Source organism: Cucurbita pepo, chromosome 6 (genome assembly GCF_057944985.1).
Source record: "Cucurbita pepo subsp. pepo isolate OVF chromosome 6, ASM5794498v1, whole genome shotgun sequence".
NCBI classification, from domain to species: domain Eukaryota; kingdom Viridiplantae; phylum Streptophyta; class Magnoliopsida; order Cucurbitales; family Cucurbitaceae; genus Cucurbita; species Cucurbita pepo.
In genome coordinates this window covers 3,578,800-3,594,616 of record NC_141803.1, presented here as the reverse complement: position 1 = coordinate 3,594,616, position 15,817 = coordinate 3,578,800, and the positions used below count along the sequence as shown (strand labels likewise).

Below are 15,817 nucleotides of genomic sequence, written 5' to 3'. Positions count from 1 at the left end.
TTACCATAAGAACTAGCAATTTAAATAAAAGCAAGCATAATTTTTTATTTTTATTTATCAAGCTAAAGAAAATAAAAATAATAAACGGATAATAATTAATCTCAGGGAATCTAATATATATATATATATATATATATATATATACACATATTTTTGTAAGCTGTATGAGCCATGTATTTTACACAACTTTTTGGGCACACATTTTATTGATCGATTGATCAGTTAATTAATTAAATATATGGGAGAGAGAATCTGGTTTGGTTTGATGAACTATGGAAGGGCCTATTTGGAAATCTGCATCTATCTATTTGGCATTTATTGCCATGTCAACATTAATAAATATTTGGATTATGTAAGAGTTGGCACCTGAATCTAACCATTTTTTAGGTTCAACTTGTTCTGGCTGCTAACTCTTCATGCCTGCCATTCTAATATCTCTCTTCCCTATTTGATAAATTTTAATATGTTCCATCTAATCTAGGAGAGAAAAGAAACAAATTAAATTAAGAATTCATAATTATCTACTATGCTTTCAATTAATTTAATTTAAATTAATTGATTGGATATTGATGAATATAGGTTCAATTCATACAAAATGATAGAAAAAAGCAAAACTTGTTTGAATGGACCATTTTTTAGCGTGTCAAAACAACCTCAGACCTCTAGTTTATTGGACACTTATAAATAAATTGAGTGAACAAAGAAAGTGAAAGTAATTACCCTCAACTTTGTTTTGTGATAATTCAAAATATTTATACATAGACTTAATTAGTCGACCAAAATAGATTTGAGATCGACTAAAAGAGTCTTAATTTGAGTCACCCTATTAAAGAGAGATCTCGCATCTATGTGGTATTTTCTTCTAACATTTCGTACTCAAGTCAATACTAAGAACAAGTTAAGTACAGGTTAGGTTGTGTGTCTTAAATGGAGAGTTGGTCTTGGTCTCATATTTATATTATTTTCTCCCCAGACATAAATGTTAGGATCTTACGAGGGATACAACAATAAGTTGTTTGTCAATTTAGCTCGGCCTAAAAGCCTAATATGGAACTAAACTTCAATTTAGAGAAGTCGATCACATTCCACGACTCCAACTTGCGAGCACCTGGAGGGCACGCCTTACTTAGGGGTGTGCTTAGCCTGAGTGGGCTTGAGCTCATGGACTTTGCAATCATCAACTCGTAATATGAAAAGTTTTCCTATAATTTTTTCTAGCCCTCCCTCATTGATACCTTAATGCATACTTAGGAAGAAAGATTTTTTTCTAAAGGGGGTCCAAATTTTATAGATTCCTCTCTCCTTTGTGGTTGGATAATACACAATACTTTTCATAGAATTAATATGGTATAGATTACATATAATCCAACCACAACATTCAAAATTTGGGTATTTTCTATTTATTTTCCCTCTTTTACAAAGGTAATAATGACAAAGGAGACTTCACACCTTGAGATCAAGAAACAAATAAACAAGAGCCAAAAACGGTACAAAAATAAATAGAAAGAGTAGCTCAACAAAACCAGAAAGAACACAACTCACAGAAAGAGATCCAACCAACAACAGCCCCACAACCCCACTAAACAAAAAGAAGCTCACTAAGTTTGAAATGTCCACTTGAAACGATTTATGGAATTTGATTTTTAGTAAAGCGGGTGGCAAGAACATCCAATAGATTGATGTTCATTAGTATCCAAAATTAATTTTAGAAAACTCCCAAACTAATTATAACTCCACCTAAATAACGAAAGAAAAACGTACCATTCAAAAAAGAAAAACTAATTATGAACTTCGAGTTAAATTGTATATATAGAAAATGTTAGAATGATGTTATAAGCATTAATAACGTTTCCTATATGTCAAAGACTTGAATATCAACCATACACATCATCATACACATCATCATGAACGTAGTTCAGCTCATTAAAATAAATACTTTTAATTAGGAGTTTTAAAAAATTCAAATTCTTCACCAAGCTTAAAAAAACACAACAATTAACTATTTATTATAATGGTATAATTCAAAGTATACTAAAAGAATAGATTTAGAATATTTGGAAGGGGGCGTTAAATACTAAAGAAATCCTAAATCTTTTATGAATCGTGCAATTACTCTTAGATAAGTTCTACTTTAATGTTGAATATGGATGACACGACTAAAGAGTTATGCTTATGTTGGCAGACTTTACCCAAATGGATGGTATTTTTGTTCACTTATAGGATTTATGAGACACGAAGGGGAAGGTTAACTTTCAATAATCTTTATGTTGGGTTGTGTAAAGAAACAGGGTACAAAAATTTGAGGTTGTGTAACATGTTCTTTTTTTATCATTGAAATTATAATTTGTTAAGAAGCATATCTAACAAGTAAAAGATGGGCTTCATCATCTTGGGCTACTAAACCCATATACCAAAATAAGTTAGATTTCTTAATCCGAGACTAATTGATAAGCTAAATACTCACTTATTCAAAATCTAAACTCATAGTATAAAATTTAGCCATAGAACGCCAATTATAATTCAAGATAAGGGTATCAATTACCATTTTAGAACAAAAGAAAGAGGAAAAGATATTGGGCCCAAAGAGGCTGGTTTCAAAATAATATTAAAACAAACGTATAAGTATTTTCTAATTGGCCTTTGATAAAATTTTATTCTTCGGGAGGTTGTTTTCTGACGTTTGGGAGATTGAGGGGAAAAAGAAATGAGCTTTTCCGCCGCCAATTCCAAGTAGAAGCACGGGATGATAAAGAAAAACGATAAAGAAAAACGATAGGATTAATTTTTCTTTAATAAAAAAAATAAATTACTGAAGTTTCTATATATACCAACTATTTTATAATTTAAAAAATCTCAGACATAAAATTCAGGACTTTTTTTTTTTTTTTTTTTGGAGTGAATTATCAAGAAATAATAGTAATAGTGACTAAAATAAATTTTCAACCTACAAAAGCTAAAAAGTTAGATATTTAAAAGTTTTGGAATAAAAATATAAAATCAATAAAACAATGTATTAAAAATTTTAAAAATCAAAATACAATTTATACTTAATTTACAAACTCAAAAAAAAAAAAAAAAAAATCAAACAACAAATTCAAAATAACTCAACTAATTCAAACATAATTCAACTAATTCAAACATAATTCAACTAATTAAGCTAATAATAACTACTTTGAAAGGCTATAACTATAAAAAAAAAAAAAAAAACAACAACAACAAACAGAACACTACTATTTTTGTATGTCAAAGTAACTCGTAAGTAATTAAATTCTAACTAGGCATTTACTTAAACCTATATGTTCTAACTTCTTTAAAATGAAAAAAAAACAATCCTTATCTAAAAACTCGATCAACATCATAGCCCTTCCCAATCCAATGCTTAATAATTTTGATTACGACGGAGATATCATCCATCCCATCCATTATCCAAATGTATTCAAACCTTTGAATACATTATTCCTTATAGATATGCTCAACTTTCCCAAAAGTTAAAAGATTCCAAACAAATAATGAACTATCACAACCTTTTGACAAGTTCACTAACTATTTCAAAGTGTACCATATTTATGTTCTACTCAGAGATGACGTACCTTTTTACTGATAGCAACCTTTTCTTTGATGCATAAAAAGACAAAGAGCAGCAGTTTCTGAAATGTCCACCAACCACGTCTTTGATCGAAAGAACAAGAAGAATCTAGTGTTGCGCAGAGACAAATTAGCATTCAAAATAGAGATATGTATCCCCCCCACCCATGAGGAGCTGCCTTCTGTTTAACTAAAGAAGCCGTACCTGAATTGCAGTTCGATCGATTTGTATGGTGTCAACTTCATGCCGACGTTTGCGTTTCTGTGCTCCTTATCGTCATTCGTTCCTGTTTGGCATACTGACCACAAAAAATTCTTCAGGGCAATATTAATTACATTTTATCTTTTGGATGTCCGTAAGAGTATGAACTAGCCTGTACATACCTTCAACTATTTTCATCGAACAATTTCCTTTATTATTGTGAGATCCCGTGAGAAGGAGAATGAGACACCCTTTATAAGGGAGTGGAAACCTTTCCCTAGCAGACGCGTTTTAAAAACCTTGAGAGAAAGCCCGAAAGAAAAAATCCAAAAAAAACAATATTTGCTAGCGGTGGGCTTGGACCGTTATAGTTATCTTCATTGTTTTGATTCATCATTAGGTCAACCTATGAAGATTAGGTCATACTAGTTACTAAAATAGAGGTTTTTCAGGGTCCTGGACAAGACTATTAGGCCTAAAACAACTACTAAGATCCGAAAGGATTCAATTGCATATTCCTTCCTGTCTTCGGAATTATCCAAAGCATCGAGTGAAATTACGATCTTACCACTGGGAAACTATTGACTTTTCTTTTAGAAAATACAAAAAAACCTTCTTTCTGATTGATCTTCTTATCCAATCTCTCATAGTCTTAATGCAACAAACCAAAAAAAGAAAGAAGATAAATAAGAATGATATCCCAACCTTGACACCTAACCCCGCTCCATCCCCCCCCCCCCCCCCCCCCCCCAATCCAAAAAAAAAAAAGAGGCCATATGCCTTACTAACAATGAATTTTAATAATACCATTGGGCAATATAAATTATGCCTGTGAGGCTGTAAATAGCCATTATAAAAGACAGATATCAGAAATGACAGTATTGGAAAGTTAAAGGAATAATCTGAAATGAAATACAAACAGTGAGAAAGGGGAACCCATAAGTTCTGCAGAATTTGAATAATTCATCCTCAGCACTTGAATTATGCATTAATCCAGAACCATTAAATCCTGTTACACCAATACAACGGATTATAACATTGTTTAGTATTAGTTCCTATACTTAAAATTTCAGTTAGTATCATCGTCATTAATCAGACTACTCCTTTATCAGGCAACTGAGAAGATCTGAAGCATTGACTGAAAAAGGATAATGCAAAATATGACCTAGTAGCCAATTCATTATTCCAAAGAAAAAGAAATGGATAAGTTACACTTAACTGGACCAGACAATAGTTCCCAAATCTATAACTCAACCTTTGGACAGATGTGACTGGTTAATTTTATTGGTACTCTTCAACCCATATCCAACTAACTTTGTAAAAGCCTTTGACTACAATTTTTTTTTATAATAGAAATATGAAGATATAAACATATAAGCACTATGACCAATTCAAAAATCAGGTCTGCTTAAGCCCCACAGTTTAGATATGCGAATAAAAGATGTCAACTTGGCAAACAAAATCAAAAAATTCTAAAGGAACTATATTGTAAATCAAGTTCAAAATATTCTAAAAATTAATTAAGAACTATATAAATACCAAAAGGTGTCCTAATTTATTTTTTCTTTCAATTTCGGTCACATCCAGACCTGTAGGGACACTTAAACCTAGAAAATTGATTCTAAATTTAAAAAGAAAAAAGTATATATATATTTAACCCTATCGTCACTACATGCCCGATGCCCAACCCCATTACCTATCTTACCATGATCAACTCTAAAATTTAATTCAATCTTAAAAATTCATTTGCAAGACCAAAGAAATTGTGGGGAGAAGTCGACGCTACTAATTATTACAAATATTTTTTTTTTTTTTTTTTCATGTTAAATTTATGAGTGCTATCTATTTTGAAGTATCAAATCCGTTAGCATATATACATATATTTCTAAGAAATGATCCCAATGTGTCCGTGTCTTACATTTCTAGAAATTAATGCATCATATACGTGCTTATTGGTGTATAAATCAAAGAACAAAACATTTCTACTCTTGTCCTAAAGCATTCGAATAATGTTAAGGTCAATAAAATTAGCGTAATATTTGATTCTCTGTCATCAATACAACTATAAAACTCTCTTGGATCAACGTTTTCTCACATTGAAAATTATTCAGTAACAAAATTTGAGAAAAAGCCATATTCACTAGTATTACCTTTCTCCTAATGAATCTTATGTTGCACCAACTTTCCGAGCGATTATAGCCACATTCCTCGGTGATAAATCCGGATCAAAAATAGGTAGCAACATGGCTTCAAGGGATTCACCTTGCTCCTGGAGAAATAGTAATCTGTCAAGCAGAATACATGTTTCCAAAACTGGGCCCAGAGCAGCTCGAAGAGACCAGTAAGGCCCAATAAGTTCCTGCATACGATTTATTAGTTACATTTGGATATATATATATATATATATATATATAAGAGCCATTAACATCTGGATATATATAAGAACCCATAATAAAACTAAAATGTATTGCAATTTAAACGATAAAAAAAACTTATCAGATAAACGAAGTAATTTGAGGAACTTGGTGAATTAACATAAACAAAGCCTTTGAATGATGCAAGGATGCATTGGAATGCGAACCCATAATGACCATCACCAAAGCAACCACCTACATCATCTAACCGGTAATAATATTTGAGACCTTAGTGCAACATTCTCCAACTAAACTCATGTGCTTCAATAAGATGAACGGAATCCCCTGTAACACTAACATCATCTAATGGTACCTTGGGTTCTAACTTTCTAATTGTATGATTTAATCCTTAAATACTAAGACAACTGTCCTATTCCTTGGAATAAATTAGATACCACACTCGATAAAGCATTCATAATTCTGAAGCAAATCAAATAATAAATTAACATCTAAGAAGAAAGAGATTCAAATTAACAACAATCATTAGTTTTGGAGCAACTAAATTGGTTTAGACTAGAGCTTATATATTATTGTAACTGGTATATGACTCAGTCCTATATAACAAGTATTGGAACTTAGTAAGTATACATACAGCAAAAGGCTCATTGTCCATCCAGATTCCATAATAATCCATATCCTGCAAAGATTGAAGTCCAAGGCGATTTAATCCAGATTGACAAAAATTTTCAAAAAGAAGATATTTGTCAACAGATTTGGCCTGTTCACATGGCGTACTCCCATAGTCAGAAATGGTGTGAGAAAAGGCATTGCTGTTGTCTGGCAACCCCCCAATAAGATCTGCAGCATATTTTGAGGGTAACAAAGTAGATGTAAATTGTTACTTGAATATTGGTTAAGGAAACAGTTAAAATTGCATTCGTATTATTCAATCTACTAGATAAAACAAACGGATGCCTTGAAGCTATGCTGCACATCCCACTAACCCTCTCTTAAAATTCTCCATTTCAGCACAGGATACTAGGGTGTGTGATAGAATGCCATTGATTAACAGATATCTAGAATATTCTAGTCTTTACCATCTCATACCTGATTGTGATGCCTCAAGCTTATCTTCATGACACTGTGAGGATAATGCAGCCTCCCTTTTCTTTCGACGACGCAATGCCTTTCCTTGACGCCCAACAGATGGGCAAGTTGCTACAACTTCTGGATAATATTTATAGAGTACCTTAACAGAAGAAAAAAAGAAAGAAAGAGACACTTAAAAAGGAAAAACATAAAGTTCATGCAAACAGATCTGCAGATTACATGCTATTTCAGAGATCTTTTGTGTAACTTATGGTTGGCCAAATTTAATTGTCAAATCTATTAGCAACTTCAGTTGGATCTTTTGTGTTATAGGACCCTACACTCTAACTAGAACATATAGGTCAGTTTCCATTTCCATAAGCTCACAAGAGTTTTTACGACAAAAACAACAGTTTTCTAATGAAGTAACTTGGCTTAAAGACCTCCAACAATAGATATTTGATTGATTTGAATTTAGGAGAGAATCAATAATGTTAGAAGACAAGGTCAAATTTCAAACTGATTCAATAGGATTTTTTTCAAAATATGCTTGAAGCTAAAAGCAAATTATAATTGAACTAAGTTAAGCATGATAAAGCATGATGAAATAATAAACAATTGGTCACAACTTTTACCATTTGGAAAGCAGCACGGAAAGCATGCAACTCAAAATTATGGACACCACCCTCATTTTCCAAATTCCTCCATCTTTCTGCACTCTGATGAGAGAAACAAATTATATATTTTAATCGAGCGTTGAAAATTATAGATCTATTGATTTTCTAAGTGCACTTATTTTTTTACTTGCGATTAGATTTTATCTGTTTAAAGTATTTATTGTAATAAAGTATAAGCTAAACAACAACGAAAAGCCCTAGCTCTCCCTCCTCGGGCAACAACTGGCATCAAAGCCAAATGTAGTTACCTATATTTTACTTGACTTAAAGTCCATTTTAAAGAACTAGAACAATACAACAAGAGTCTTAAAATCTGCTGGGGACAATGTGTTTCAATCATGAAACAACTATGTACACCTTGCATATAGTTTAATTCTAAAAATACTTTGGGCATAAAACTACTTTTATGTCTCCTTTCCAAGTAAATGTGAACTATAACTCCATCTAATGTTAATTTTATCATGCAGGTAATTCAAGGAAAACTCAATCGATAACCCAACTTATCTCGAGAAGATAAACAAACAAAAATGAAATATTTTTTAGTACGATGGTGGAGAAGGTCAAAAGCTAACCTGACATGCAAGGTCTCTGCCACTTTTTCCCAGAAACAAGCCAGAAGATTTGACACCAGAGCTCATTGGAAATCCATTTTGGACACCTTCATTGTCCGATCCGTACTCCGAGAGTAGGTTGTAACAGCAACCAATATTAATGACTGCTTTTACTTCCTTGCACTCAACAAAGGTCCTGGTTATATGGTAGAATACAGTACATTTGTTAAATCCTGCAATGAAAGGAGAGAGATAATAACACCAGTATGATAAAAACTACTGCCCATCTCCTTTTCCCTTTTTTCTGCTAAAAGTGCTGTATCTTCGATGAGATTTGACATATAGATGGATGAACCAAATTCATGACACGTTATCTTTTGTGATATTTTCATATATTATGGGAAACCAAAGTTCCTGACCAGTGAGCTTCTCACAGCCACCACATAAACTTTTTAGTTCGTCCAAATTTATAATAGAAGATTCATGTTTTCCCTTTAGCAAATCCCTTTGTATCCTCTTTCATTCTTCAGAATGATAGTTTGGTTTCTTTTTTTTTAATTAAAAAAAAAACATTAAAACGTACTAGAAAAATGAAAACTCATATGGCTCCAAAAATCACCAAAATTTTCACTTATGTCTACTTTGCATTTTCAAGAAATGTATATTTGACACATCTTAATAAAAAGAGTAATTCAATATCATGTAATTCTGACCTGAGCATTATCACTGAAAGATCACCGCAAGCATGAAGTCCAGCAAGAACCAATGAAGGCTCTTTGCCTGAACTGCACAAACCCTTTGACTCCTGCCGATTGGTTTTCTCTAGATCATCGCCAGTCACACTTGTCTTATCAGCATGATCGTCTTGTAGTGACATGTTAGCAAGGGATTTTAATGCATCAACGGATAACACATGAAATGTCATTGCCTTCGGCAGTCTCAAATTATTGGTTTCCAATCTGTAAAGAGTTCAGCGAAATTAGAAAAAGAGTAATGATTTTTTAGATATTAAGTTAAAAAAAAACAATAAGTAGAAACCAAAATACTATTTTAGTCTAGTAAGAAACTAAGAACATTTAAGCAGGGCAAGAGAAAAAAAAAAGGTTTGCATTTAGTCCTCTAAGATACACCTGAGTATCCAGAAGTCTTTCCCTCTAAGTTACAATGACTGAAACCACATACAAAATCAGTGACTGGCTTCTTCGAGATGAAAATATGCGAGAACCATTTCTCAATCCAAGATGGTTCGAGTTTCATCAAAATTGAAAAGTGATTTCTATGTTGTTGTGAGAGGACTAGAAAGTTTAATAATGTGGATCTCTGAGATTTGTAGATACATAATAACACTTTTCTATCACTTATATCAGTCTTCAGAAGGGAACATTTTATAAAAGAATAAATACAATGGGTATGAGCTTAGTTTGGCCTCATAAATTGCCGTGTGGGTGGTAGATGCTCTCGCTGATCTCATTATCACTCCCTTGAAACCAGAAGTTCTTAAGATAACCAATAGAAGATGGGACCAAGTTCAAGAAAACACAAATAAGAGAAATAGCTTCGAAGAGATTTAAAAAAATAGGAGAAATGAAAGTAAAACATTTTAATTCTATCTGCTCGCATCAACACAAAATGTTTGCCTAAAAACGTTTTCTATACCCTTACCCAGATTTACGAATCTGTGCTGAGTAATACTTCTTAATCCGTTCTGAACGTGCACTTGTCACATTTCCATGATGAGAACAAGCATCAATTGCAAGAACTGAATGCTTGTAATGGAAGGAAAGCACTTGCGCTAAATAACCCTAACAAGAAAAGATCATAAGTATGAAAGCACTTGCAATAGTAGAACGTTATATAGAGCATACGAGTACATAGAAATTTTTGTTGTAAGAAGAATTTATATGGATCATAAACCCTTTTAGGAATACACCGAAACAATAATGGAATAAAAAACAGATCGCAGAGAAAGTAGATTACAGAGGAATAAATCATTCAAAAAATATGAGTGAGATTCAATTAAAATGTAGAAAAGGAGTTATCAGAAAATGCTTAAATTAGAAGCCTAGAAAGAATAGAATTTTGTTGCTGCTGTGGAAGAAGTATGTACAGGAATATCCTAGACTCAGTTACCTCTCAGACATTGATCATAAAGGCAAGGAAGTGAAGTTCATTTCTTCAAGTACTACAACATAAAATCAACTAAGTTGATTTCATAAAGAAATTTACATATTTAATTGAGGAAGTACTTTTTCCCATACATTTTAGGAGAAAATGAAAGGAACCTAATAGATCCAAAATAATGGAAGATGTTTAAGCCCATCCCTGTGGAATGACTCTTTTTTTAGTACAGTCTAATATAAAGAAGCTGGATGCAGAATCAAACTTACCCATCTTGTATACAGTAATGAAAGTAAGTGTTACCTGCCCAGCACCAACATCAACAATTGCATGACTTTTCAGGTCACTTGCAATCAAACTAATAATGGCGGAAAGGACTTCAACCTGTTGAAGCATTAAAAAATTTCTTAATGAACCATATAGAAAATGTTTTGGTTATAATATATCACAACACAATTTGTAGATTGAATCAACGCGTTTGACAAGCCATGAAACCCACAGATTGTATCATACAAAATGGACCAAGCATAAATCATATCCGGATGCAAAGTTAAAGATGAAATACATCATATTCAATTTAAATGGTCATAGTTTTACACCAAATTGAAAACTAATGCTAGGAAATTCGACTCCCACGTAGGAAAACAAGATCATAAGAATTAGAACCTCAATTTAAAAATCATGGTCAAGCTTTGAAAAGAAAGAGAGTTTCACATTAAAATGAGAATATTTGGACTTTATTTCATAAATAAGAGTAATTTGTTACTGATTTAGATTTTAACTTATTTAGTCTGATAGATATGTTTCTCTCTGATTTTAAATTTAAATGATTTGTTTAACACGCACTCAAGGATATCTCTCTCTTAGTAAATTGATAAAGGCATAAAGTATTCCATTCGGAAACGTATGACCCAATAACCTACTTCATGTTTTTTCTTCTGATTCATGCCTTGAGAAAGAACAGTGTTAAGTGAAGCGATGCACCAACCAGGTAGAACCTGCAATAATACACACAACTGTGGTACTAAGAAATGGATAAAATCAACCTGGAACATTCTGTTTGACACGCATAAGTGGGATAATTTTAGTGACAGTTCTTTATTATTAAAAAGAAACAGAGAAGTGTGATTCAAGAGATCTCGCTCTCCCATCTCCCAGTACAATGTCCAAAGGAATAATTCCCTCTTATATAAAATTACAAAAAAAAAAAAAAAAAAAAAAAAAAAAAAAAAGAAAGCCTGCTAGATACCCACTCACACCTTCCCTTTCCGTACTCCTAGTAACCGTTAGTTACAAACAGGCCCCAAAGTAGCTTAATTATACTCCAACCACGGACCACTCTTTGTCTCAATCCAACAAGACACACTAATAACAGGAAGTCTATCATAAAGAAAGGGTGGTTAAATGTCAATAACTCTCCATCCATGTCCTTAGTGAAAAATAATTCTAATAGCAACAAAAGAATACGAATGGGACCAGACTCCTAAAGTTGAGGGGTGAAGATCAAGAAGAAGCTTCCCAGTTTTTATCCAAAAAAAAAAAAGGAAAAGGGGTAAATCTACAGAAATCTTATGTAAGATAAGGTCATCAACACATTTTAAAATGCCATGTTCAGATACTTCTGTTCTATCCTTGAACGAGACTGATATCAGAAAATTTGCACATTCTTTTGTATTACTGAATGTGAGTCTTTATTGTTTCAAGGATAAGGGAATTTGGTTGATAATAGCTGGAATCTCAGGCTTAGAAGACAGCTCAATGAAAGAGAACTTCCTGAGTGGAGCGAGCTCTAATCTTCTTGAAAGTAACATATGAGTCGAAGTGGATAATGGATATTATGCAATTTTCAAGTCTATGTTTCTTTTTCTTGCTATACGCAGCAAATCTATATAATCAATCGGAAACTATCAACTGTATAACATAAAAGCACTACCATCTGCAAGTCTGCTTGTTCACGTCCAAAGGCAAGAGATCTTGAAGTACGGATAAATTTCTTTAGTGAATCTGGCCAGTATTCCTGAAAGATTTTGTCAATCAGAAACTTAGACTTCAGTACATTAGAGTAAATGCACTCATAACAAGAACCACAAAGAAAAGCTCTATCACATAGTTTCATAAATTCCTTAAAATGGATTAAACTATCAGCAATATTTCCAGACAAAACACTCCCCTGTGACCAATGCTCATAACTTTCGTACTCTGATACTTCTCAACAACGATGATGCATTTTTAGAAATATATCATAACATACAGTGACACACAGAAGGCTATCATCAACCTTTTTTACTCTAGCCATATTTCGCCACTCATTTTTCATTTCTGAGTTCTTGCCATTTCATAACTTCAGTTCTATTTAATCTAATTAGTCAAAGACATCACACATGCCCCATAAGGATGTACCAATATTTAATAAGAAATCTACTGACAGTATGAAAAAATTAATTCAATTTTTAAAAGGAACAAAAAAAAAAGACGTCAACATATGGAGTTAGTTAACGACACCCCTAAATATGGGAGTTTTTTTTTAGTTCACCCTTATTTTGAAACCCAACTAATCAATTATAGATGTTGATAAGCGGATTTATATGCTCCCCAAGCAAACACAAGGTTAGTCAGAAATCTTTATGGTATCTGATTCAGAATAAAATAATAATAACAAAAAAATTCAATCCATTACACATCTATTTTCCCAGAAATTGAAACTGGATTTATGCAATGCAATATGTCATTGTACAGTCTCAGCATTCTTCCATAGAATTAATCATCCAACTACATACCAACACAGATAATAACTACTTTGAAAATAATGACGTTATTATTACAAATAATGATCAATTTCAGTTCCGTGAATATTTTTAAATTACTCGACAGGTACGAATCAATATTTTGATCGATATTATACTTTGATCCAGATAATCAGACAATTATGTCTAAATTAACATGGATATAGAGGATTATGTCCTACACATATCCAAATAAGACTTATAATGGATCATTGAGAAAGTGTAACTGTCGATTCAGTCAAATACTACCTGCGTACTTTTGTTATGGACAAAAATCTTACAAGTGAGCTCAAATCTAGCTTCAAAACTAAGCTTCAAACGTTCAAACACAAGCTAATTGAAATAAAATCAAGTCTAAAAATGTTCTCCAATTACAGACGCACCTGGACAGCTCCAGAAGGAATTAGAAGCAGATTCTTCACATGTTCCTTGCGCAAGCACTCCATCCATTCCTCATCAACAGCTTCCCATAGTCTATCCTGTAAAAGAGAATGGAAGCAGTAGCATGATGTAAATCATAAAAGAACATCCACGAGTGAAAAGGAAAAATCAAAATCAAATTACAAGCTACACTCAAAGCAGATTCCAAAACTTGTGCGAATGAAAAATTAAATCAACAAACCTTAAAAAAATTGACGACGGGAGCATTGATCAGGAACGAGTAAGGTCTAATGAAGTCGGCGATGGCTTTTATCCATTGCAGAGTATTGGCGGCAGTGTCGCACTTGTACTTGCAACTGCTACTCCCATTGCCGCCAAAGCCAGTGGCCATTGTTTTGTCGCCAAAATCAACGATGGCGCCGCAGATTATATATACATTTACGAATTTGGGCGTAAATGGTCGCGTCTTAAAATCAAATTATCTTACGTGGATTTTATGAAAACGATTTTAAAATATTTAATAAAAAATTTGGATTATTTTTTATTTTTTTATCTAAATAAATCGATCTTTTTATTTTTTATATTTAAAATCTACTTTTCTTTTTTTTTTCGTGTTAAATACTTTTTTTTTTTTTTTACTATACTTCTACGACCTTTTTACTTATAATTTAGGGTTTATTTTCGTGTATCGACTAATATCGAGAGCTCTAAATCGACCATAATAGTCGGTATTATAAAATGACCTTTTGAAAACATCGATGCATACAAAAGAGGACATTCTTTTGAGAGTATAGTTTTACAAATTCTACTATCCCGAGGACAAACGTCATTAATTTTACGACATAGATCAAATAATTTTAAAATTTTGGATAAAAATAAGACTGGTAAAAGACCACGCAATCTAACAATATAAACGACTCGAGCTCATTACATGTTATATAAATGTATAATTCCTTATTAATGTTTATTTATAATTTAATTTTGTGTTATCTTCTCACCCCATAAATGGATATATAATTATGTGTTTTTTTTTAGCGAAAATTAAAATTGATAAATTTTATGAAGAAAAGAGAACCAATGTTGATAGATATCGACTTCTTTTGGCTTTTCCTTTCGAGCTTCTGCACAGTGGAATCGGTGCTCATCCAGATATTGTCCTATTTGGGCTTTCACGGAACCGGTGCTCATCGAGATACTATTATCTTTGGGCTTTCCATTTCGAGCTTCCACACAGCGGAACCAGTGCTCATCCAAATACTGTCATTTTTGGGCTTTCTGTTTCGAGCTTCCACATAGCGGAACCGGTGCTCATCCAGATACTATCATATTTGGGCTTTCCCTTTCAGGCTTCCCCTCAAGGCTTTAAAACGCGTACTTCAGAGGTATACAGTGGAATCGGTGCTCGGTTTCCACACTCTTATAAAGGGTGTTTCAGAGTCACACAGCGGAACCAGTGCTCATCCAGATACTATCATCTTTAGACTTTTCCTTTCCGACTTCCCCTAAAGGCTTTAAAATGCACCTTTCAGAGTTACACAGCAGAATCGGTGCTCGGTTTCCAGGTGTTTCGTTCTTCTCCCCAACCAATATGGAATTGTAGGATCTCACCAAAAAAAAAAAAAAAAAAAAAACTATATATATATATAAAAAAAGCAAGGAAAAGGAGGGAAAACGAGTGGCACAATAATATGACGCAACGTGGCTCAATAATATGACGCAACGTGGCTCAATAATATGACGCCACGTGGCTTATAGTGTTTATTTGAATAGACAAAATAAAAATATAATGATAAAAAAAAAACTTAGTTACAAATAAAAATACAAAAGAAAAATAATAAATGATTTGATGAAGTGCCACATCTGGGTCACGTGGTTCCATGGATTTTCAAAAAGAAACAATCCTGAAAAATAATAATAATAATAATAATAGTAATAATATAAAATTAAAATTAAAATTAAAAAAAAATAATAAATAAATAAAATATTAAGGACGGTCGTAAATCTGAGGGGCAATGGAATGAGTGAAGCGATTCGGGATATCTCGGCAGGCCATGAGGACACAGCCAGTACCAACCTC

General features: G+C 32.7%; 1 protein-coding gene and 1 long non-coding RNA gene across 8 annotated transcripts; both read right to left on the bottom strand.

Moving 5' to 3' along the window:
- Positions 1-3,590: 3,590 nt before the first annotated feature.
- Positions 3,591-4,524, bottom strand: LOC147792175 (uncharacterized). 2 transcript variants are annotated; one of them, XR_015421404.1, is made up of 3 exons: positions 3,970-4,524; positions 3,791-3,884; positions 3,591-3,694 (listed from the first exon to the last, which is right to left on the bottom strand). It is a non-coding gene; the product is annotated as an uncharacterized LOC147792175 (long non-coding RNA). The 2 variants fall into 2 exon arrangements; XR_015421403.1 differs by having other exon boundaries at positions 3,791-4,524.
- A 44-nt stretch (positions 4,525-4,568) lies between these two features.
- Positions 4,569-14,185, bottom strand: LOC111796674 (S-adenosyl-L-methionine-dependent methyltransferases superfamily protein). Of its 6 annotated transcripts, none has more exons than XM_023679395.2 (13): positions 13,982-14,183; positions 13,743-13,838; positions 12,510-12,593; positions 11,500-11,574; positions 10,846-10,960; positions 10,121-10,250; positions 9,172-9,417; positions 8,480-8,654; positions 7,866-7,949; positions 7,249-7,390; positions 6,794-6,999; positions 5,938-6,146; positions 4,569-4,796 (listed from the first exon to the last, which is right to left on the bottom strand). In XM_023679395.2, exons 1-12 carry the CDS (start codon positions 14,129-14,131, stop codon positions 5,955-5,957), a joined length of 1,695 nt encoding a protein of 564 aa, XP_023535163.2. In that variant the 5' UTR covers positions 14,132-14,183; the 3' UTR covers positions 4,569-4,796; positions 5,938-5,954. The 6 variants fall into 6 exon arrangements, with proteins under 6 accessions (XP_023535163.2, XP_023535164.2, XP_086980827.1 ...); XM_023679396.2 differs by having other exon boundaries at positions 10,121-10,260; positions 10,880-10,960; positions 13,982-14,182; XM_023679397.2 differs by lacking the exon at positions 4,569-4,796 and having other exon boundaries at positions 6,006-6,146; positions 6,794-6,838; positions 6,937-6,999; positions 13,982-14,185.
- Between the last annotated feature and the right edge of the window lie 1,632 nt (positions 14,186-15,817).

What these genes read in the sequence shown, in the direction of transcription:
- LOC111796674 (XM_087124700.1), bottom strand. Translation starts at nt 14,131, where the DNA reads ATGGCCACTGGCTTTGGCGGCAATGGGAGTAGCAGTTGCAAGTACAAG. An exon ending in CATTACTGTATACAAGATGG is followed by an intron (nt 10,251 to 10,845) that starts GTAAGTTTGATT and finishes AGGGTTATTTAG; the next exon opens with CGCAAGTGCTTTCCTTCCAT. An exon ending in TGGACAATGAGCCTTTTGCT is followed by an intron (nt 6,147 to 6,793) that starts GTATGTATACTT and finishes AATCGTATGCAG; the next exon opens with GAACTTATTGGGCCTTACTG.